This window comes from Rousettus aegyptiacus, unplaced genomic scaffold (genome assembly GCF_014176215.1).
Source record: "Rousettus aegyptiacus isolate mRouAeg1 unplaced genomic scaffold, mRouAeg1.p scaffold_m13_p_17, whole genome shotgun sequence".
NCBI classification, from domain to species: Eukaryota; Metazoa; Chordata; class Mammalia; order Chiroptera; family Pteropodidae; genus Rousettus; species Rousettus aegyptiacus.
In genome coordinates, this window is record NW_023416292.1 from 24,575,682 (window position 1) to 24,597,317 (window position 21,636).

General features: G+C 65.8%; 1 protein-coding gene across 7 annotated transcripts in view; it reads left to right on the forward strand.

Annotated features, from left to right (window-relative positions):
• Positions 1-14,005, forward strand: part of IQGAP3 (IQ motif containing GTPase activating protein 3) — a 30,206-nt gene extending 16,201 nt beyond the window's left edge. For 5 of the 7 annotated variants that reach the window (XM_016166290.2, XM_036234802.1, XM_036234801.1 and 2 more), the window contains 19 exons: positions 1,372-1,455; positions 1,589-1,660; positions 1,763-1,832; positions 3,259-3,467; positions 4,053-4,205; positions 4,446-4,609; positions 4,952-5,176; positions 5,808-5,948; positions 7,120-7,204; positions 7,564-7,796; positions 8,021-8,153; positions 8,256-8,358; positions 8,931-9,057; positions 9,840-9,927; positions 10,856-11,068; positions 11,444-11,610; positions 11,792-11,893; positions 12,297-12,405; positions 12,936-13,049. In XM_016166290.2, the coding sequence (XP_016021776.2) occupies positions 1,372-1,455; positions 1,589-1,660; positions 1,763-1,832; positions 3,259-3,467; positions 4,053-4,205; positions 4,446-4,609; positions 4,952-5,176; positions 5,808-5,948; positions 7,120-7,204; positions 7,564-7,796; positions 8,021-8,153; positions 8,256-8,358; positions 8,931-9,057; positions 9,840-9,927; positions 10,856-11,068; positions 11,444-11,610; positions 11,792-11,893; positions 12,297-12,405; positions 12,936-13,049 (2,592 nt within the window). Of the gene's footprint in view, positions 1-1,371; positions 1,456-1,588; positions 1,661-1,762; positions 1,833-3,258; positions 3,468-4,052; positions 4,206-4,445; positions 4,610-4,951; positions 5,177-5,807; positions 5,949-7,119; positions 7,205-7,563; positions 7,797-8,020; positions 8,154-8,255; positions 8,359-8,930; positions 9,058-9,839; positions 9,928-10,855; positions 11,069-11,443; positions 11,611-11,791; positions 11,894-12,296; positions 12,406-12,935 lie in introns of all 7 variants that reach the window. The other 2 variants (XM_036234799.1, XM_036234800.1) reach the window with 2 other exon arrangements.
• The last annotated feature ends 7,631 nt before the right edge of the window (positions 14,006-21,636 follow it).

Below are 21,636 nucleotides of genomic sequence, written 5' to 3' on the forward strand. Positions count from 1 at the left end.
GACCCACGCTGGCCGGGGGCGGGGACCCCCCCCCCCACACACACACACACACACAGCGGGAGAACAGCTGCCGTTAGACGCTGGGCCCGTACAGACACAGCCGAGCACAGAGCCCCCGGGGAGATGGGCACGGGCCGGACCAGCTCGCGGCCCTTGGCAGTGGTCACGGTCTAGGGCACGTGGGTGGAAGCTGCGGGCTTAGGCTTTAGAATCGGGCTGCAGTCTGCGCCGGGTCCTGTACCCCCCCTCCCGGGGCCTCTGGCCTCGGGCACCCTACATGAGCAGGTAGAGCAGCAGCAGGGGACACCCCTCTGCCTTCGGGGGCAGGGCCCGGAGCAGGGCGGGGCGGCGTGCTGAGGAAGGGCCTGGGAACGGGCTCTAGGCTCCAGGAGGGACGGCTGGTGTCATGGGCCCGAGCTGCCTCGTTCACATCTCGTCCCAACAGAGGGACACTCTAAGCCGAAGGTCAGGGAGAGCCTGGCCAGGAGAGCTGGCCTCGAGATGGGCGGGCAACTGCCCGAGAGGGGGCGGATGCTCTTAACCCCCCGGCGGGCCTAGCCGTCTGGGTCTGAGGGCCGTGCATCTCCCTTTGCAGATCCAGGCGTGGGCCCGGTGGTCAGTGGTCGGGTGCTGTCAGGCGGAGCAGCTGGGGGCGTTTGACACGGGCCCGGAAGACAGGAGGGACTTGGGTGGGTGGGGAGAAGGAGGGGCACAAGGGTGGCTTCCACGAAGATTCAGGGGCCGGATATCCTGAGGCTAGTTTGGAAGGAGGCCAGGTGGCTGGGGTCCTCACGGAGGCGGGGACAGGCAGGGCGGGCAGCTGTGCCGTCACCCTGGGACCTTGGAGCTGGGGCTGGGGCCGGGTGGTCAGGCTGGGAAGAGAAGGTCCTCGCGGGCTTGGTTGGCCTGCGCCCTCGGTGCCGATGGGCACACAGCTCTGTGCCCAAGCATGCTTTCCAGACGGCATGTGGGCCGGAATGTGGGTGCTCTCGAGAGTGGTGAGTGAATGTATTATTGGGGTGGTACATGCTTTGGTGAACTCGGTGAGAAAGTGTGTGCTTTACTAATTTCTTTGAGGCTGGTACCTTCCAGCTGGGTTTCTGTTGGTTAGCACGGGCGCGTGTTTGAGCGTGTGGTGCATGCGTGCACACGTGTGTGTGTGTGTGCTGGGCTGAGGGCGTGGTCTTTGTGCAGACGGTTGGTCTCCCCATGAGTCAGAAGTCCTTTGAGAACGGGGCCTGCTCCCCGCCCCCTCTGCTCGCCTGCTCCGTCCCTTCCCCGTGAGCCCAGGCGGAGGCTTCTTCCCGGCCAGGCCCGGCCCATTGGGCCAGCCGTGACCAGGGCTCACCGCTATTTCTCTCCCGACGGCAGGCTCGCTGGCGGGGTTATAGACAGCGGAAGATTTACCTGGACCGCTTGCAGTACTTGAAAGCAAACACAGATGCCGTTGTCAAGGTGGCTCCGGGGTTTGGGGGGCTCCTGTCTCTCTTGAAGGGGACTCTCAGAACGGCCGGCCAGTCCTCTCCCTGCTCGTGCGTTGGGCGGGCCTAGCTGTCTGGGTCTGAGGGCTGTGCATCTCCCTCCGCAGATCCAGGCGTGGGCCCGGATGTGGGCAGCTCGGAGGCGGTACCGAAGGCGTCTGGGCTACTTCCAGCTGAACGTGAGCGCCGTCCTCCCCCTGCACTGCCCCTCCACTGCCCCTGCCACCCATGGGAGCTGGGCCAGGCCAGCCGGTGACCCTCCCCTTCTGCGTTCATGACAGGCTGACTCCGCTGTGAAGATCCAGGCCTTCTTCCGGGCCTGGAGAGCGCGGGGTGACTACAGGATGCTAGGTGAGCATGGCGCCCCCCCGCCCCCGGCCGTGTGAGTGTCCGCTGTGCGGCCGACGCTCGCGACAGTCAGCACGGATGGCCACACCCCTACAGCTCGCCCAGTGGCCCTGGACAAGCGGCCTGGCCTCGAGCTCTCGTCGACGGCCGCGTGTGCCTCAGGACGGTGGGGGCATGTTCCCTGCCCCTGGGGACCCCCAGCTGGCGGGGAGACAGAGGGACCCCCAGAGCCAGGCAGGTGTCGCCGAGCCTGCTGGGGCTGTTAGTGGTCTGTGGGGAGTGTCCCACTGGGGTGACGGAAGCCTGGTCACAGGGCAGGTCCCCTGAGCAGGCTGGCGCGTGCTGGGCTTCAGCTGTCTTCCTGTGCCACCGCTAGGGCAGAGGAAGGATGTCCCCTCCCCAGGGTCCTCGCCGTCCCTCTCGCCCTCACACCCCACGGCCTCTCCACCTCCCGCCCTCCGAGACCGTGACCGTGACTGTGACCGTGACCGTGACCGGCCGCAGGAAGCCAGGCGGGGCTCATGGGCCTGTTCCTCAGTCCCCGGGGACTTGGGGGGCTGCAGCTCCTTGCCCCCCAGTTCCCAGTAGTAGGGCGTGCACTGGAGGCCCTAAGGGGGTCCTTCTAGGCTGCTCTTGTCTGCTGTCCAAAGTCCAGAAGTCTGGCCTGGGGGTCCCCCTCCTTGTGGGTAGATGGATGGCTTGTCCCCAGGTCCCCGCCCCCTGGCCCTTGGGTTCCCTTCTGGGCCTGAGGCTACAGTGCTGGGCTCCAGGTCGAACATGAGTTCGAGAGTCGTCCCCTTCCACTGCCCGGCCCTCGCCCCATGCTGCCCTCTGCCCACGGCCACTCGGGGTGTCCAGCTTTTGTGCCCCCGAGGTCCTGGGCTTGCCCCTCTCAGAGCTCCAACCACACCGCCGTGCCCCTGCGGCCTTGCGGGGCTGCCTGTGAGGACAGGTCCTCCAGGTCTGACTCCTGGGTCCGTAGCTGGCTGTGTGACCTGGGCAAGGCTCGCCCTCTCTGTGCCTTGGCGACCTCGGCAGCTCCTCGTAGGTGCTGGCTTCACGGGCTGTTTTCAGTGGCGAAGCAGCTTCTGTCCCGGAGCAGACAGCGTCCGCGGTAGCTGGCTTGCCGTTGCCCCCAGGAGCGGAGCTCGAGGCTTCTCTTTGCTCAGATGTGCCTCCCAGGGGAGTGGCCGTCTGGCTCCGAGCTCCCTGTGTTTAAAGCCCACAGAACGATGTCCCTCCCACTGGTGTCCCCAGACAGGAGGGTGTGTGAGGCAGGCAGGGCCGAAGGCCAGCGGTAAGTGGCAGTGAACTCGGGGTGGAGGAGCGGGGAGCAGCATCGCCCTCCGGCTTTGGGTCGGCTGCGGGACGGACAGGACGGGGCCTGGGTGCGGGGGAAGCGTCTGACCCCGCCGCCGCCCCTCCCCAGTGCACGAGCCCCACCCGCCGCTCAGCGTGCTGCGCAGGTTCGTCCACCTCCTGAATCAAAGCCAGCAGGACTTCCTGGCCGAGGCGGAGCTGCTGAGGCTCCAGGAGCAGGTGGTGAGGAGGATTCGCTGCAATCAGCAGCTGGAGCGGGACCTGGCCCTCATGGACACCAAGATCGGCCTGCTGGTGAAGAGCCGGGCCACCCTGCAGGTGCGGCCACCAGCCCCTCCCAGCCCAGGGGCTCGTCCTGTGCCCCGCGCCGCGTCCTTGGTCGCCTGGCTCGAGCCCTGGCTGCAGCCGGCCCCTGTCCTCGTAGCTGCCGGGCTCACGCGGCTCAGCAGAGGGCTCTGCCGACGGGGGCTGCGGGCTGCTCGCTTCGCCCCGAAGTCTGTCTTCTCCTTGGGAAACCGGGAGAAATGAGAGGGCCCCCCTCACCGGGCCGAACGTAGACACAGACTCAAAAGCTTCTTAGACTGTAAATCACCACACAGGCACGTGAGGCGGGGTAGAAATGATAACTGCACTTAAATCTGCGCGACAGTCGGCCAAGAGCTAAAAGCAAAACCAGCAGGCACAGTGCCTCGGCCTGCGGCTGCCTCTCCCCACTCCCCCTGTGACAGCAGGGGCGCCAGGCGGGGCCCCCGGAACTGCCCATCTCCCTTGGCTCACGCCCTGGACCCCGGAACGGGAAGCCCCGGCCCTTGGGGCACTGACCCAGACCACACGCTCCGTGCGGGGCTGGCCTGGGCCGCTGAGTCGTGTCACCCGCTCCCCGCCCCCCCCCCCCCCCCGCAGGAGGTGGTCTCCCACTGCAAGAAGCTGACCAGGAAGAATAAGGAACAGCTGTCAGATATGATGGAGCTGGACAAGCAGAAGGGGTTAAAGTCGCTGAGCAAAGAGAAGCGGCAGAAGCTCGAAGCTTACCAACACCTGTTCTACCTGCTCCAGGTGAGCGGGGGCCTCGGAAGGGGTTCCCACCGTCTCCTGAGGCCTCCGTGCCCCTGCCACTGCCTCCAGCAAGATGTCCTTCTCCGTAACCCCACCGCCTCCCCCAGACAAAGAGCCCGCCTCCTCCCTGGAGCGGGGACGGGGCCGCCTCCACTCTGAGCCCCCCAGGAAGGCCTGCCTTTACCTGGAGGGTCCTGGCGGGGCGCCAGCAGCCACTCCCACCCCCTCGCTCTGCTGCAGACTCAGCCCACCTACCTGGCCAGGCTGATCTTCCAGATGCCACAGGGCAAAACGACCAAGTTCATGGAGTCCGTGATTTTCGGGCTGTACAACTACGCCTCCAGCCGCCGTGAGGCCTACCTCCTGCTGCAGCTGTTCAAGACGGCGCTCCGGGAGGAAGTCAGGCAGGTCCCCCAGAAGCGAGGGGGTGGAGGGGGCGGGCCAGGGAGGCCGCGTTTGTCCCCCCCCTCCCCCCGCCGCGTGGCAGTTCGTCCAGGTTGGAGGGTAGCAATGGAGCCAGGAGCCGTCTTTTCTCTGCCCCCCACGGAGACCGTACCAGACACCTAGGGCTGCACGGAGGGGGTGTGGGCTGACGCAGAGGCACAGAGGACGGACAGAGGCGACAGGATACTCCTCAGGAGGGGGGACCCCCGTACAGGCTCCGAAGAGCCAACTCTCAAGAAGCGAAGGCAGCTGCTTGTCCCTCACGAGCAGGGGACCGGCTCCAATAAGCTCTCGGACCACAGGTCAAAGGTGGAGCGGCTGCAGGACGTGGCAACGGGCAGCCCCACGGTGGTGAGGCTGGTGGTGAGGTTCTACCGTAACGGGCGGGGCCAGAGCGCCCTGCGGGAGATCCTGGGCAGGGTGGTCCAGGACGTGCTGCAGGACAAGACGCTCAGCATCCACACCGACCCCGTGCATGTCTACAAGAGCTGGGTCAACCAGACGGAGGCCCAGACGGGTCAGCGCAGGTGAGCGCGCGCTCGGCCCGCTGGGGAGGCGCGGGCGCTCGGCGGGTGGCGTGTGCGCAGCACGCTGCCTCACGCGGCTGGGGCGCCAGCCCTGCGGGACGAAGGGGGGAAGCCGTTCAGCCCCCTCCGGGCATGACGTGGGGCCGACGAGAGGGACAGTGACCTCGCGTGCTCGGCCCGGCGAGCCGCACGGAGGGATGTGCTCGCGTGCGGCTGCTGTGTCCGCCGGCGCGTGGCGCACCCGATGGGCTGGGGCAGGGCGGGGCCCCCACGATGGCGTCCGGGCGGGTGTTCGGATTTGCAGGTGGGCCGGCGGGAGCAGTGGGCTGGCCTCACAGACTGCAGGTGCGCTCAGGGCACGAGCCACTAGGTGAGTGGGCAGTGCTGCTGGCTCTTCCAGGTGGCACATGGGCAGCAGCAGGGGGGCAGACAGCCCCTGGCCAGCCGTCGCCATCGCCCAGCTGCCGGAGACGGTGCAGGCGGCCCTGGTCCCTCCATACCGTCCACCCGGCCTCCTTGGGCACGCTGGGCTGCCCTGAGCTGTGTGCATGCGCGGTCCTGCTGTTCGCTGAGGTTTGAGCAGCAGGACCCCGGGCGGGGGTGGCTGATACCCGCCTCTTTCTGCCCGCAGCCACCTTCCGTACAATGTCACCCCAGAGCAGGCCTTGAGCCACCCTGAGGTCCAGAGACGGTTGGACATCTCCCTCCGAAAACTCCTCACTATAACGGATAAGTTCCTTGTAGCCATAATCTCATCCGTGGACCAAATTCCGTACGTGCCACAGCCCCAGCCCGGGCCCGGCCACAATGGGGGGAGCAGGGCAGTCCCTGGGCGCCCGAGGGCAGCCGGGGTGGGCGGGGAGCCACGGGCCCCACTGGAGACTGAGCTGGGGCAGAGCGTGCAGGTCTGTGTGGCCCGTCAGGGTGTCCTGCAGCCAAGCCGGGGACGGCAGGAGGTTGTGGGGACACGTCATTGTCCGAGGGCAGATGGGAGGAGCAGGGCTCCTGTGCCCACAGAGTCAGGGCTGAGATGCTCGAGCCAGCGAGCACTCTGTGGCTCTCTGCTTTCTTAAAACGTAGCCACTACGTGCTTTTTGAAAAGCAGACGATTGAAAACGCTGGCCAGGTGGGCCTCACACAAACTGCCTTTCGGCCAGCCTGGGGCTCAGCGCCAGCGGGCGAAGTGGGGGTGTGGACGAGGGGGTGCATCGCGGCTCCACTCCCCAACCTAGAGAGCTGGACAAAGGGTTTACAGTTAGGGTTCAGAAAGGATTCCCCTAGAGCTAATAGCAGAAAGTACACAACGAGCGTGCTTTCTGGTACCCTGGAAGGGAGGAGTAGCTCTTAAACAAACTTAAAGAGCTCCGTAGGTGGCACGCCCACGTCGGGAGTAATACAGACAGTAACGAGGAAGTCCGGCGCGTTCGGGTCACCCTCACAGACACCCCCGCAGCTGCCGAGGGCAAGATGACAGACAGCCCATCTGCCAGGCCCCGGCCGCTGCGCGGGGAGAGGCCCAGGCGGGCCCTCGGCCGAGGGGGTGGGCTCAGGCCTGCGGCGTCCACCCCCCTTCACCAGGCCAGGCCCCGCCCCGGGGCTCTGACTGCCCGCATGGTGGGCCCGCTGCGAGCCTCAGGACTGTCCTGGTGCCTGGGGCGGGGTCTGGCAGTGAGAGTCTGGCTCCCGGGGTTAAAGGTGCCTCTGTGAGGGAAGGCGAGGCAGTACTGGGATCTGGGGTGTCCCCCGGGGAGGCCGGAGGGGCCAGGTGGGAGGCTGCGTGAGTGCCCGGCCCTGGGCGCTGACACAGGGCAGGGCAGGGACGAGGCGAAGCGGGGCTGGAGGCGGGCAGCAGGGGCCCGTGCTGGCACTCAGCTCTGGGGGTGAGAGGTGGCCCGGGACCCGTAGAGACGCGGGACCTGGGTGAGCCTAGCGCTTGTCCCCAGCTACGGCATGCGGTACCTGGCCAAGGTCCTGAAGGCGACCCTGGCAGAGAAGTTCCCGGATGCCGGGGAGGCGGAGCTCTACAAGGCGAGTGCAGACCCGCCCCGCCCCGCCCCACCCCACGCAGAACAGAGACCCTGTGCGGGGAGCCCAGAAGGAAAGCGTCCCCCACCCTGCGACTCATCCTGGCTCACCAGCAGGGCCTCGGCGGCAGGCGGGGACAACGGGGCAGGAGCTGACGGAAGCGGGCGCGGGTTCTAGTCCCAGCTGACACTCGAGTGTGCTGTGTGACCTTGAGCAAGTGGCCGGCCCGCTCTGGGTCATTTGCTCTTCCGTGAAATGATGGGACAGGCCCGGGTGGTCCTTTGGGGCCACGCAAGCTGGGTGGGGGTTGCGGCCGGCCAGCCGCCCGCGGGTGGGCGTCCGAATGGTCCCTCTGCCCGCAGGCGGTAGGCAACCTCCTGTACTACCGCTTCCTGAACCCGGCCGTGGTGGCGCCCGACGCCTTCGACGTGGTGGCCATGGCTGCGGGCAGCGTGCTGGCCGCGCCGCAGCGGCACACCCTGGGGGCCGTGGCCCAGGTCCTGCAGCGGGCCGCGGCTGGCGACGCCTTCTCCGGGGACAGCCGGCACCTGCGCGTCTTGAGTGACTACCTGGAGCAGACACACCTCAAGTTCAGGTCTGGGGTCCTGGCGCCCCGCGCCTCCCGGTCCCTTCTGCCCGGCTTCGTGTGTGCCTCCCCGGCCAGAGCCCGTGGGCGGGGCAGGGGAGGGGACACCGGGAGCCAGGCAGGGTGGGAGCCGGCGTTGGCCGGAGCAGTCACCGGAGAGGCCAGAGGGAAGGCGGCTGGGGATAGACCGGCAGGGGGCGGTGCCGACTCTCACGCTCGCCCTGGGGAGACAGGAGGTTCGTCTGCCGAGCGTGCCAGGTGCCGGAGCCAGAAGAGCGCTTTGCGATGGACGAGTACTCGGACATGGTGGCGGTGGCCAAGCCCGTGGTGTACGTCACCGTGGGGGAACTGGTCAACACGCACAGGGTGAGGGCCACAGCTCGGGGCGCTGGGTGAGCGGGCAGGCCTTCGGGGTCCCCAGGGGCCGCCCGGCTCAGACCCGCACCTCTGTGCCCCTCCACCCTGCAGCTCTTGCTGGAGCACCAGGACTGGGTCGCCCCTGACCACCAGGACCCCCTGCACGAGCTCCTGGAGGACCTCGGCGAGCTGCCCGCTGTGTCTGACCTCGTGGGTGCGTGCGGGGCCGGCCGGGGAGCAGGGCGCCTCGCTGCCGTGCCGTTTTCATTCAGTCTGGGATGTGTGCCGGGAAGTGGGTCACACACTCGCCCTCCCTCTGTCCCTCTGGTCCGGAGGTGGACACGGGGGCACGGACGGATACGGAGAGAGTGGACAGGCGGTAGAGGGCCCGACACCGTCGTATAAACAGCCAGTCAAGTTGCCTGAGATGGGCTGGAGGAAAGTGGGCTGTTTGGGGTCTCAGAAGGTTCCCAGATGAGGGGGTTTCGGGACCTGTGGGCTGGGAAGGAGCGCGTCACAGGTGGCCACGCGGGAGCTGCTGACAGGTACGGTGAGCCAGGAGCTCCAGCCTCAGGGCACCTGGGCTCAGGCTGCCGGGAAGTCACCACTGGTGACGCAGGGTGACAGCCCTTCCCCCGGTGCCCAGGTCTGGGGGCTCGGGGTGGTTCCATGGGGCACGTGGAGAGCTTCCGGGAGGGGGGCAGGCAGCAGCGTTCCTCCTGACCCCGTCTGTGCGGATGGAGGTGCGTGCTTGCCTCTCGTCGGTCACCGGTCACCGTCCCTCAGGGGAGAGTGCCGCTGCAGATGGGAGCACGGATCCGAGCAAGCTGGAAGTGTCCCTGACACTCACCAACAAGTTCGAAGGGCTAGGGACAGACGCCGGTGACACCAGTGCCCGGAGCCTGCTCCTGAGGTGGGTGGCGGCAGCTCTGGCCCCTGCCGACCTGGGGCCGGTAGAATGGCCCCGCTCCCAAGTGGCCGCCCCCTTCTCCCTGGGCCATCCTGTCCTTCGGAAAGTTCCCCCTTGCTGCCATCCCTGCTGGTCCCCTCCTGGTCACCTCGGCGTCTGACCTGTGTCGTAGCTGAAGGTATAGGACACTGGCATTGCACACGTGTGTGTCGTACTGTTTCCCCGGTCACAGACTGCCTCCCAGTCGAGGGGTGCACGCTACGGGACCAGCCAGCCCCACAGCCCGTGGCGGGGGGACTCTCGTTCAATGGCCCTGTCCTGTTGAGTGATGGTCAGGAGGGGGCATGGGGCCCGGGTTCCCCAGTTGTGTGCGTGAGCAGTCCGGTCGCTGTCCACCTGCCTGCTGGCAAAGCAGCCCCCGCTCACCCACTCGGCCGCATGCGCGCGAGCTGCATGTCAGCTTCGTTCTGCCGTCGGAGGCCATGGCATAGTGGGCAGGGGTGGACACAAAGCCAGAGCCGCTGAGGGGGCTGTCGGTGTGTTGGGAGCCGGGGAGACGGGGCACGGGGTGGGAGAGGGCTTAGGGGAAGACGTGCGTGCTTCGGCCAGGGGGATGTGTGGGGCCCTGGGGGCCTGGGGCATGGGCCATGAGCAGCGTGCTCCGGACAGCTGACCCTTCTGGGCACGTCGCACGTCCCTGCCGGCCGCTTCCTCTCAGCTGTCCAGCAGCCCCTGCCCAGACCCCCGCCCGGGCCCTCACCTGCCCTGCCACGCTCCTCCTGCAGCACCAAGCAGCTGCTGGCCGACATCATGCAGTTCCACCCCGGGGCCTCCGTCTTGGAGATGCTGTCCGTCCCGGCGCCCAGAGAGCAGGTGAGCGGCCGGGCCGGCCCGCTGTGTCCCGGTCCTCCCCGTCTCTTCCCCCGGCACTGCCCGCCCGGGACACACCCGCAGCCTGCCCGTGACCCCAGAGGCCCGTCCACGAGAAGAGCCCGAGCTGTGGGATCCGCGGCCTGACGAGCCTGGCTATCCCCTTCCTGGGTCCCCGCTGGGACAGCAGGTGCTCTGCAGGGGCGGCAGCCGCTGAGGCCGGGCGAGGAGTTGAGGCTCAGGCTATGTAGTGAGGCGTTGTGGGGTGCAGGCTGGGCAGTGAGGCGTCGTTGGGAGTGGGCTGGGTAGCAAGGTGTTGTGGGGTGCAGGCTGGGCAGTGAGGCGTCATGGGACGCAGGCTGGGCAGTGAGGCGTCATGGGACGCAGGCTGGGCAGTGAGGTGTTTGGGGGTGCAGGCTGGGCAGTGAGGCGTCATGGGACACGGGCTGGGCAATGAGGCGTTTGGGGGTGCAGGCTGGGCAGTGAGGCGTTGTGGGGTGCAGGCTGGGCAGGCTGCCTTGGAGAGCACCCATGGGCTGGAGCGGTCGAAGGCCTGGGGGCAGGAAAGCAGTAAGTGGGGAGCAGGGGCAAGTCAGCCAGCTGGGGCGAAGATCAGCCACGGGCTTCCCAGAGCAAAGGCAGGACAGCCGGTAGAGGCTCAGAGGAGGGACAGAGGACGGACGTGGCCTCGAATGCCGGGGGCCACCGAGCTCCATGCTGGGCAGGCGGCCAGCCCTCGGGAGTCCTCACAGTCCTCGCGGGTCTCCCTCGGGCCTTCGTGTCTGAGTCACGCCTCCATGTCCTTCGGAAGCCTCCCTGCCCTTCCCCGGAGCTGGGCTCGGGGGCACCCTCCTGCTGCCACCAGCGTGCTCCTGGCTTGGGGCAGCGGTGCGGCCTGGCAGACCCCTCACGCCAGCGTCTCTGGCCCCAGGAAGCCGCCCACGAGGGGCTGATGTGCCGGCGCCAGGCCTGTGAGGCCCGAATCCCGGAGCCGCTGCGCCGCCACCGCTCGCTGACGGCTCGCTCCCTCCTGCCGATGGCGGAGAAGCAGAGGCGCGCCCTGCGGGACCTGCGTCGCCTGGAGGGCCTGGGGCTGGTCAGCGCCGAGGACGGCTACCAGGGGCTGTTGGACGAGCTGGCCAAGGTACGCGCCCGGGCCCGGCACGCATGCGCGCAGGAACGCACGTGCGCGCGCAGTGCCGGCACCTCCCTGGTGGCTCGCGCCCCCCCAAACCATTCTCAGGAGACGCTAAGGACCCCTCCTGAAAGAAAGGTCTTAATGTCCATCGGCGGAGAAGGTGTTCTGGCAACTGGCTCCTGCTGAGAACAGGGAGCGTTGGGGCGGGGGGAGGTGCTTGGAGCTCCGTGGTGGGGGTGGGGAGAGGGGTCCTCCATGGAGGGATCGCCGTCCTTGGGGGAGCTGCCCGAAGCCGCCCTCTTCCCGCCCTCAGCCTGGGTCGGGCCCTGAGGCTCTGTGGCCAGGACGGCCGACTCCCCAACCCTGGTCCCCCCACCCCAGGACATCTGCAACCAGCGCAGGCACCGGCAGCGGCGGACGGCGGAGCTGGTGAAGCTGCAGGCGGCGCTCCGGGGCCTGAGCGCGAAGGCCGCCTTCTACGAGGCGCAGGGCGACTGCTACAGCCAGTACCTCCAGGCCTGCCTGGGCCACCTGGCCCCCGGCTCCAAGTGGGTGCCGCCTCCTCCCCCAGCGACCTCGCGCCCCGCAGGGCCCGGCCCTCCCTCCCTCGGGGGCAGCTGTCCTCTGTCCCCCGCCATGAGACGTCGCCCTCGCGTCCCGCCAGCCGCAGACAGGACGGCGTCTGCGGTGGTGGTGTGTGTCGAGTGAGCTCTCTGGGGCCTTCCTTAGGAGCTCCGGGAGAGGGAAGAAGCAGCCGGCCCTCCGCTACACGGCCGCCCAGCTCCTGGACAAGGGGGTGCTGCTGGGGATCGAAGGCCTGCCCGCCTCTCAGTACGTGTCCCCCTGTCCTCGCAGGGCGGGGGTTGGGGGGGAAGGGGGGACGCCGCCGCCCCTGGGCTGCGCTGGGGGCGGGGCTCTGGGCCGCCCCAAGGGAGGGGCGAGGCGTGGGCGCCCCCTTGCGGGAGCTGTCGGGGTGATGCGGCCGGGACACCTGCGGCAGAGGTCTCGGCGGCAGGCCTGGTCTGCCACGGTTCTAGGCATCCCAAGGCTGAGGACGCTGGGGAAGCCTCCTGGGGGGATGGCCGACTTCGGGCCGCGGACGGGAGGTGTGCGGTGAGCGGAAGCGAGACCGCCGGGGACGCGCGGCGCTGCCGGGCCAGGAGAGTGGGCGGAAGGGGGGCGCCGTGTCCCTGGAAGGGGCCGACGGCCCTGTCCTGAATCCTGGGCCTCGTAGCTTCAGAAATGTCGTCTTCGACATCGCGCCGGGAGGCGAGGTGGGGACGTTCGACGTGCACGCCAGGTTCCTGGGCGTGGACATGGAGCACTTCCGGCTTCACTACCAGGTGAGGGGGCACCCTCGGCCTCGCGGGCGCGCGTGAGGACACACCCCGAACACCTCCGGGCTTCAGTGCACCGGCCGATGACAGCAGGCCGGCCTCAGGGGGCCCCAGCCGCGCCCGTGCGCCCCGTCCCCATCTGCGCCCCCCGACACGGACCCGCCGCCAGGCGGCGATGTCGACAGCGACAGCGGGTGAACGCAGGAGGGCCTGTAGCGTGTCGGGGTCCCGCCGTGGCGCCCGCAGCCCCGGACCAAGCGCCCTGCGAGGGAGGGCTGGGGCGCGGCCCGGCTCCGCGGCCGGCAGGGTCGCAGCCGCCACCATCCGCAGCTTTCCCCTCTTCCGCCTTTCGGAGGACAAAGCCCGTGCCCGCCCGGCGCTGCCGGAGCCGGTGTGGGCGGCGCTGCCGGACCCCGCCCCGGCCTCAGTGTCCGCGTCTGTCACGTGGGGTCTCAGTGCCCCCCACTGTGGCCGCTGGGTGGCTAGACGGCAGCGAGGGACCCTTAGACTGCTCCCTGTCCCTTCCCGCCTCCTAGGACCTACTGCAGCTCCAGTACGAGGGTGTCGCTGTCATGAAACTCTTCGACAAGGCCAAGGTCAATGTCAACCTTCTCCTCTTCCTCCTCAACAAGAGGTTCCTGCAGAGGTGACAGTGGCAGACGTGACAGTGGCAGGCGTGACAACGGCGGTGCCCATCCCCCACCTCGCTGCAGGCTTTTCTCGAGGCCCAGACATCACCCTCTCACTGCTCTCGGCACCTGTAGACACCCGGACCTCACGCTGTGGTCTGGCCCCTTCCCCAGCTGGGGGACTTGTCCGCCTTGCCACAGGTGGGGGTCTCCAGTTGGCTAAAGTCAGCCTTGCCCCGGAGTCTGGCTGTGTGGCCTTTAAGTCCCCCAAACCCCACTGTTTTCTGGCGGATGTGAACCCAGGCGGGGTAGAGCCCTGCGCCTCGCCTGGGCGCGCTGCTGCTCTCGTGTCTGCTGCTGCCCTCCCGTGGTCACCCGGATATTGCATGCACTGCTCTGCAGCCGGACTCCCCTCCACCTTCCTGCTCTGCGGACCCCAAGGCAGGCCAGGCTGCCCGTCCCCACCCCCACTCCATCAGCCCTGCGGGAGCCCCGCCCCTCCCTGGCCCTGGCCCAGCACAGGGCAGACAGGGACCCTGTCCCCGCCCGCCGCAGGTGGTCTGTTTTGCGTGTGGGTCACGGGGCATTTATTCTCCCCCAGGTACTGCGCAGCCTTAATCATGGTTCTAATTACCTGACCTTTTTGAGCTCAGAGAAAGAGTTCTCATTTCCTTATTCAAACCAACACTCCGCCAGTCTTTTGTGCCTTGTATGTAGTCACTGAGGTCGGGGCAGTGGGCATTCCCCCCCCCCCCCCCCGCACTGCGGCCACAGCCTTGGCCCCATGGGGACAGACAGCGAGCGGCCTGGTCCTTCTCTCTTTCACCCTCCGGCTCGCCCTGTGGCGCCGACTCCCCCGGGCCGCCTGGGTGGAGCCGCACCTCGTCCCTGCCTCCGCTGTCGGGCCACGGCATCTGCTACTCCCCAGCCCTGTCGTCCTCTGGTTTCGTTTCAATAAAAGCAGCTGTTCCCCCACATCTGTTGTCAACCCCTCATTTGCTTTGCTGCGGGCAGGCCGCGCTGTCTGGGCCCGAGCGCCCCTGAGGGCTGCAGCCACCCCAGCCCTACCGGCCGCCCCAGAGGCTCAGTGCCCTGTGACGGGGTGCCTCTCTCCCCTCCCCCGGGGACAGAGAGCAGAGAGGAGGACGTCTCCGGTTTCAGTTCTGCCTCCGTCAGCCACTCTGCAGACCAAAGCCAAGAGACGCCAGCCCGGTTCGGCCCCACCGACGGGCACTCGTTGTCCGCGGGTCCCTGAGCCCAGATGGCCACCCAGAGGTGCTCGGGCTGCAGCCCCGTGCTGTAGTCAAAACCCCCGTCCCTGGGGCACAGCCCCTCCACGCCTCCTGCTCCCAGGAAGTCTGTGGGGCGGGGTGGGGGGACCGGGCAGATGCCTGCCCTGGCCTCCGAACCCCCAGCGGCCCGTCGGGTCCGCGCGAGCTGGCCCGCTGCAGCCTGCCTCCCTGCCTCTGTTCCATTCTGTCATTCAGGATTCGTCTTGCTGTCACATTCAATCTCAGTCACTTCCTGCCCCCCCTTAATATGTCACGGCAAAGACTTCAAGTACCGCCTTGCTCTGGGTGACAGTGACACATACCAGTGGATCCAAGTTTCCACACATGATCAGTCTTCATTAAAACTCTCGCACTTGCCGAATGACTCTGCCGTGAGCCCCCCCAATCACGTGATCTCAGCCCACACAGCACATGCAAGAATGTCACCAGAGCTGCTGACACGGAGGGCCTGTCATGGGGTGGGCTATTCACTCCTCACGTGACAACTCTACGAAGCCGTGTGGTCACCATCTTCGTGGGACCTGACAACTGCCCCAGGCCACACGGCTGGTAGGGACAGAGCAGGCCCGCCCATTCCAAATTCCCATTCCCAGCCTCGTTCTCTGAAAGAGACATTTCCTCTCCCTCAGTCCCCTCGCCTTCCAGCGCCCCCTTCCTGCCCCCCACCCCCCAGTGATGGTCCCTGGGGAGCCTCGGCCCCTTGGCGTCCTCTCCTAGCCCTCGGAGCTGGGCCTGCGATGCGGGCGCTCGGCTCCTGTGGGAGGGAGTGTGCACCCCGCCTCCCTTCAGACGATAATTCAGTAACAGAAAATGTAAGTGCCGGGTGCTGGACAATTCGACGGGCAAAGGGTAGTCTCGCCGAACGGTGCTGGGACAGCTGGATAGCCACATGGGAGAGGATGGTGCCGGACCCCTGCCTCACGCCACACGCCACATGCCAACTCACACAGGTCGCAGACCTGAGTCCGGTAAATCAATTAAAACAGATCGTAGCCATAAACGTGAGAGCTAAAACCATACGACTCTTAACAGAAAACACGGACGCAAATTCTCATGACTTCGGGTCAGGCGATGTTTTCGTGGGACACCAAAACGCACGAGCGACCAAAGAGAGACAAGGTAGGTGCCTGGGAGTTCATCTGAGCTGAAAACTCGCGCTGCGGAGGCCCCTGCAGAGCCGACGGCACACAGGATGGGAGCAAACGCGACCCACGCGTCCCCCGAGCGGCTCGCACCCAAGACGCGCAAAGAACTCTCGCGGCGCCAAACCAAGAAGGCGGCCCGGTTCAATGGGCGAAATTCGGATGGCCGTTTCTCCAAAGAGGGTACCCGAATGGCTAACGAGCGGATGAGAAAAGTGCTCACAGTCGTCGGTCACAGCAAACGCCAATCAAAACCAGGAAATGCCGCCTCGCCCCCCCCCCCCCCGGGATGGCTAACCGGGGCGGACGGGCACTAACAGGGGAGCGTGGTCGGGAGCACAGCTGGGATGTCCATCCCATCCCTAGGAGGTCGTGAATTGTGGGACCTCTGGGGGGCAGGCGGCGGCTCCACGAAACGCTGCGGACGGCGTTACCGTGGGACCCAGCGGCTCCACTCCCAGGTACCAACCCCAGAACCTGAAAGCCGGCGTCCACAAATGTTCACAGCCTCGTTATTCACAACAGCCGAAGAGCGGAACCGGCCCGAATGTGCGTCAGCCGATGGGCGGGGAAGCCACAAGCCGCCTGTCCGCACACCACACCGGGATAGTGTTCGGCCACCGGAGCCGCGAAGCAGTGACTGAGTGACACGTGACATCGCAAAGGGCCCGAAAACAGGCTAAGTGACAGCCAGACACAAAAGGTCCCACCCGGAGGATTCCGTTTACATAAAACGCCCGGAACAGGCAAAAAACCCGCATAGGAACCTAAAGTCGGTTAGCGGGCCAGGCCGGGGCTAGGGGAGCGGCACTCGGCACTCGCTCAGGACATCGGGCCTCCCTCGGGGCGTGAAAACGATCCCATCCGCGTTAGCCGAGGGCCGCACAGCTCCATAAACGCAGGAAAACCGCTTGGGTGTGCATGCGAAAAGGGCGGGTTTTACAGTGCGTGAATTACGTTTCAATAAAGCCATTGACATTTTTTTTAACGTGAGCACACGGGTGGAGCGGGGAAGGTCTGAAGAGCCTCTCCCTGGGTGAGGGTGGGCGAGGGATGGCGACCGGGGCGGCAGCGGCAGCAGTGGTCTCAGTGGGGAGCTCGTGGAACGGGGAGCCTAGGCCACTCTCACCCAGAAAAGCCAGCACACCCCGGGCCACAACGGAGGGCGACCGCTACCAGGTACTCGCAGACACTGGGAGCGAGCCCCAGACATGTGCGGCCTCTCCCTGGATGAGGGTGGGTGAGGGACGGCGGCCCAGGCCCTGGGCTCCTGCCCTGTCCGCTTTGGGAATTTGGATTGGGGGGGGCACCGGAACAGAAGCCAGGCAGCTGAGTCACCAGCTGGCAGGGCCCTGGGGAGATGGGCACCGGCTTCCGGCACTGGCAGCCCCCAGAGGGGTCGGCGTGTTAGCTCTCCCAGGTCAGGTCGCGTCCCTCCTTACAACCCCGAGTGCTACTCAGTGTACCCCAACAAACCCCTGCTCGCTGAAGCTCCTCGGCACCGGGTTTGACCTTCGCAGAGATTCCTTCCTGATTCGTCTTTGTACCCAAAGCTTCGTGCCCGGGTTCACTGCCTTGGACTGTATTTCTAGAGGTCGCCACATCAGAGGGTAAGTATTTTATACGGGACCTTTTTACACGTGGCCTAATGTCCTCCAGAGAATCTGTACCAGCAGCAGAAAGGCAGAGGGCCCAGGCGGGAGAGGCAAGTGGGACGTGGTCCCTCCGGGGCTGTGTCTGGGGCCAGGGAGAAGCCAGCCGGACCCTCGGCAATCAGTGCGAACCCGCCCGTGCGCGGGCTGGGAGCCGCTCGGCTGCCTCTCCGGTGCGGCACGTGGGGCCCCTTTCTCCAAAGGGAAAATGCGGATGGCCAAGCACAATGGGGTGCCCTGGACAGGGTCCGGGACAGGAAAAAGGACATTAATGGGAAAATTGGTGAAATCAAACCAACTCTGGGTTTAGTTAACGGTGATGTGTTAACGTCCGTTTCTCGGTTTTGGCAAGTGTCACGTTAACCTTACAGAAAGTGCGAGGGGCACGCAGGGAACACTCTGTCCTGTTATTTTTACAACTTTTCTGTGAATTTAAACCTGTTCCAAAATTAAGTTTATTTAAAACGGCGTTGCACCAATTCATAGCCCCGCTAAGAAGGCATAGGCGTGGCAGTTTCGCCACAACCTGGCAAGCAGCAAATATTTTTAAAAATTCTGCCCTTCGACAAATATTCATTAAGTGTCTTCTGAGACACACTTAGGCTCCACCGTTAAGCCGAGCAGACACAGACCAGTGGCCTCCAGGAGCTGACAGCATGGCAGCGAAAGGCGGATGCTTCGGGCTGTCGAAAGTGACAGGTGACCTGGCGAAAGTGGAGAGAGAGCAGGATAAATGGACAGCGCGGTGAATGGAGAGGAACGGGCGTGGGCTGCGGCTTCAGATGCGGTGACCAGGGGAGGCTTCCTCAGGGAGGCCTGCAGGAGGTCAGCCAGGGGGGTGTCTGGGGAGAAGCTTCGGGAGGGAGGCAGAGAGACACATCACATGTGGCCTCGTACGTGCCCTACGAGACGTGGCAGAGCTGCTCGCCCAAGACCCCACTTCCCCCGCTACGCCTCCCAGCCCGCCTGAAGTTAGGTGGGACTACACGGCCAGTCCGGGCCAACAAATGTGAGCGGAAGTGTAATGTGTCGCTCCCGGGTTTGGCGGTGAAAAGCCCACACGTGATCCTCTGGCCTTTCTCTTCCTGCTGTGCTGAGTGTTCCAGACGGTGTCCTGGATGCTGCAGCTGCCACCAGCCTGGGTCCCTGAATGACTGTGTGGAGCAGAGCCCTCCCAGCTAATCTGATGAGACACATGTCATGAGCTGAGTCACCCGCTGGTCGCACCCTGGAGAGACAGACTCTGTCTGGCCCTGAGACTCTCATTCTGCTGAGCTGCTGAGACCCGGGGGTGGTTATCCCCACGGCACGACTTAGCCCGTCTGGCCCCGTACAGAGGACGTGGCTTTTACTGTGTTAACCGAGTTCATTGTTGTTATTGGAAAAGTGCAAGAGCGTGGCTCACTGGTTCTGATTTCTCGGGCGCTGCGGGAGTGAGCGCCGGTGCTAAGACGGCCGTCGCGACCCTCGCCGCGCTCCCCTCTCCCCGGCGTTGCTCCCTCCCCGCGAGGTCTTCATGGGAAACGACACGCATGGGGCCTCGTCTCCTGTGACGACGGCGGTTTCTTCCGGAACACCTCCCGAACTGCCGGGGGCTCTTCCTGAGAAGGCGCCACTCTTTTCAGAAATGTGGCTTGTCCGCTTGTCTTCGCACCCTCGCTCGGCTCGTGAGCAGATAGCACATCACGAATGTCTCTGTCGATGAGGACCGCCTGGTGGTGGGTCCATGTTCTCGAACATTCGAAGGAGCGCGTGGAGTTCGGCGGGGGCCCCCCGCCCAGCCCTGCGCCGTGCGCTTCCCGGGGTCCTGGTCCTCCCGTGGTCCTTCTCTCTCGCCCCGTCTTCAGCCATGCCGCCCTGTTGCAGCTCCAGCCGCCCTCACTGGTCGGCTCCACAGAACCCCGCTCCCGGCGGTCCCCCACGCCGCCCCCACCCACACCCCGCTGAAGCCGCACTCGGCGTCGTGACATTCCGTGGCTCCGACGTCACTGGCCGATGGAAATGTTCCGGCCCCGTTGTCACCCGATGGGACCACCGTCGCGCACGTGGTCTGTCAGCGGCCGGCCACACGTCCTGGCGCGGCACGTGACCGCATGCTGCGACAGCTGACGCTCCTATCCATTGCGAAACAGTCGCCACCGTAAGTCTGATGAGCATCCATTGCCACACACAGTGACTCACTTCTTGCGAGAAGCGCTTCTCAGTCTCAAACACACACGTTCCCCTCGCCCGTGGGTCTTGCCGAAACGCAAGCTGCGATCAGCAGGTCTCGCGCGGGCCGAGCGTCAGCGCCGCAGCCAGCCCCTGATCCCCGCCTTCTCTGACCTTCCAGAGAGGGGGTGGGCGCTCAAGCCTGGAGTTTTGAAAACTGATCTCTCCCTCCTCTTAAAGATCAGCGCCTCCGATGTTCACCGCCAGGCTTTGGCCACCTCCTCTAGTCTCCACTATTCCTCGGGGACCGCAGCAAGGCCCCCACGCACCCGCCGTGCGCGCGCCCTCAGGGCTGCCGCCGGCGTGCGGGGTGGGGACAGGAAGTCGTGGAATGAATGGGCTGTCATGTGATTCTCACCTACCGGACTTCCACTCTCCTATCCCCACTTTAAGCAGGAGTTGGGAGTTGCGTACGTCTGTCATCGGTCGCCAGCACCCCGCCTGCTTCGGCAGAGGACCCTTTTTTTGACCCTTTCTCAATATTCTTGTTCCAACTACAACCTTCCCCTGGTCCCTGCTACGAGAGCGAGAGGACTCTGAGTTGTTCCCCAAACCGCCGCCAGGCTCCGGGCTCCCAGGAGCCATACCAATGGCCTTGAGACGACCTTGGTTACACTTGGTCCCTCCATAGGGGATAACAGGACAGGGGCTCTATTCCCACCAGCTTCTCCTCCCTCTCCAGCCCCCGCCAAGCTGCCACCCTCGGGCCTCTGCCCTTCCACGGAGGCTCCTGCCTTTCAGCACACTAGGCAGGTGTCGCCCTATGAAAGATGCTTAACCTGGCCTTTCCTCCCCTCCCCCCCGCCCCTGGCCCTGCCAGTCCTCAGAGACAGTCTGGTGAGTGTCGCACAGGCCTGAGCACACAATCACAGCTTCCCGGAGAAGGACCACACACTTGTGCACCCAGAAACAGGCTTACTGAGTGACAGAGACACCCCGGCTCTGTACCTGTCAGGAGGAGGAGGCCAGAGGGAGCCCCGAGCTGTGCGTGCCTTCTCCTTTCCTGTCTCCCTGCCTCCCCCAGGGATCGGCGGTGCCAGGGCCCCTCCTGTGCCCTCCAGGTCCCCAGCCTCTGGTTGCTTAGCGATGGCGTGCCTTGTCCCTGACCTCAGCAGCTCTAGCGGCAGCCACGGCAGAGCGAGCCAGGCCGAATGACAGGAGCTGCTGCTGCTCCTGACAGCGGTGTGTGGGAACGAGCCCCGAAATAGGCCACTCAACTCCGGTCCCCCCCTGACTCTTGGGACATCCTGCCAACCTCGCCTGTCCCAGCTCCTGCCAGGGTGCGGGCTGTCCCTCCCACAGGGGGCTTCTTACTCCCTACCCACCCCCCCCCGCATCTGCCCTCTCTGGCCGTCAGGGGCTCTGTGCATGGTCTCTCTTCCTCTTGGGACTCGAGGCCCCGTCCTTGCGTCCATCCCATGACTCCGCGTCCATGTGTGTCCCCGGGGTCTCTGGAAATGCCCCGGCTGCTCTTTGGGCCCCTCCTGTAGCTTCCAGTCTCCCCTCCATTAACACAGTCCATTAACACACTCCCAAGTGCTGGGGGGCACGTTGCCATAGCAACCGTGATCACATCCCTTGTTACCACCTTTCTAGGAAAGGCCTGCAGTGGGAGGGGTCCCAGAAGGGCAACCCCCTGCCCCCCGCCTCCTGTTCTCCTGGCTTAGCCTGCCCTGGCCTCTAGCGTCCATGGAAACTGGCCTCAGACTTCCGGCAAACCAAAAGAGGCCCAGGCCCAGAAAAGACAGCAAGTCCTTCCCGCCACCTGCCCTCTCTCCCCTCAGCTACTAGGTCAGAGTCCCCAGGAGAAGCCCCCGAAGAGGCTCACTCCAGTGACCGAGGCAGGAGCCTGTCCCGCCAACATGCTCCCAACGCCCAGCGGACAGAGCGCCCTCCGGCCTTCCTGCCTGTGCCCCCGACTCAGCCTCTGCGCCTACAGTCCCTGCCACCCCGCTCCCTCTGTCCTCGGGCGGGTGCTCGGGCGGATGAGGGAGCAGTCAGCAGAGAGACAGCACAAAGGGAAGCTGCAAAGTGAGGGGAGGTGGGGCGGACCCAGCTCCCGGGGGTGGGGGGTGACAGGGCTCGAGGGATGCTGAAATGAGGGTGCAGGGAGGCCCGGTGGGCGCTGGGCTCTGCCATCCAGCAGAGGAAGCCGTGATGGCAGAGGGACCTAGGAGGCGGGAGGCGGGGCCCAGTGACCTCACCCAAACCCTGCCGACTGCTGCTATGCAACCTGGCCAAGCTCCCAGCTCTCCTGGGTCCCCGAGTAGGAGTGCTTTTTATAGTTCACTCCCCAACTTGGGCTTGAATA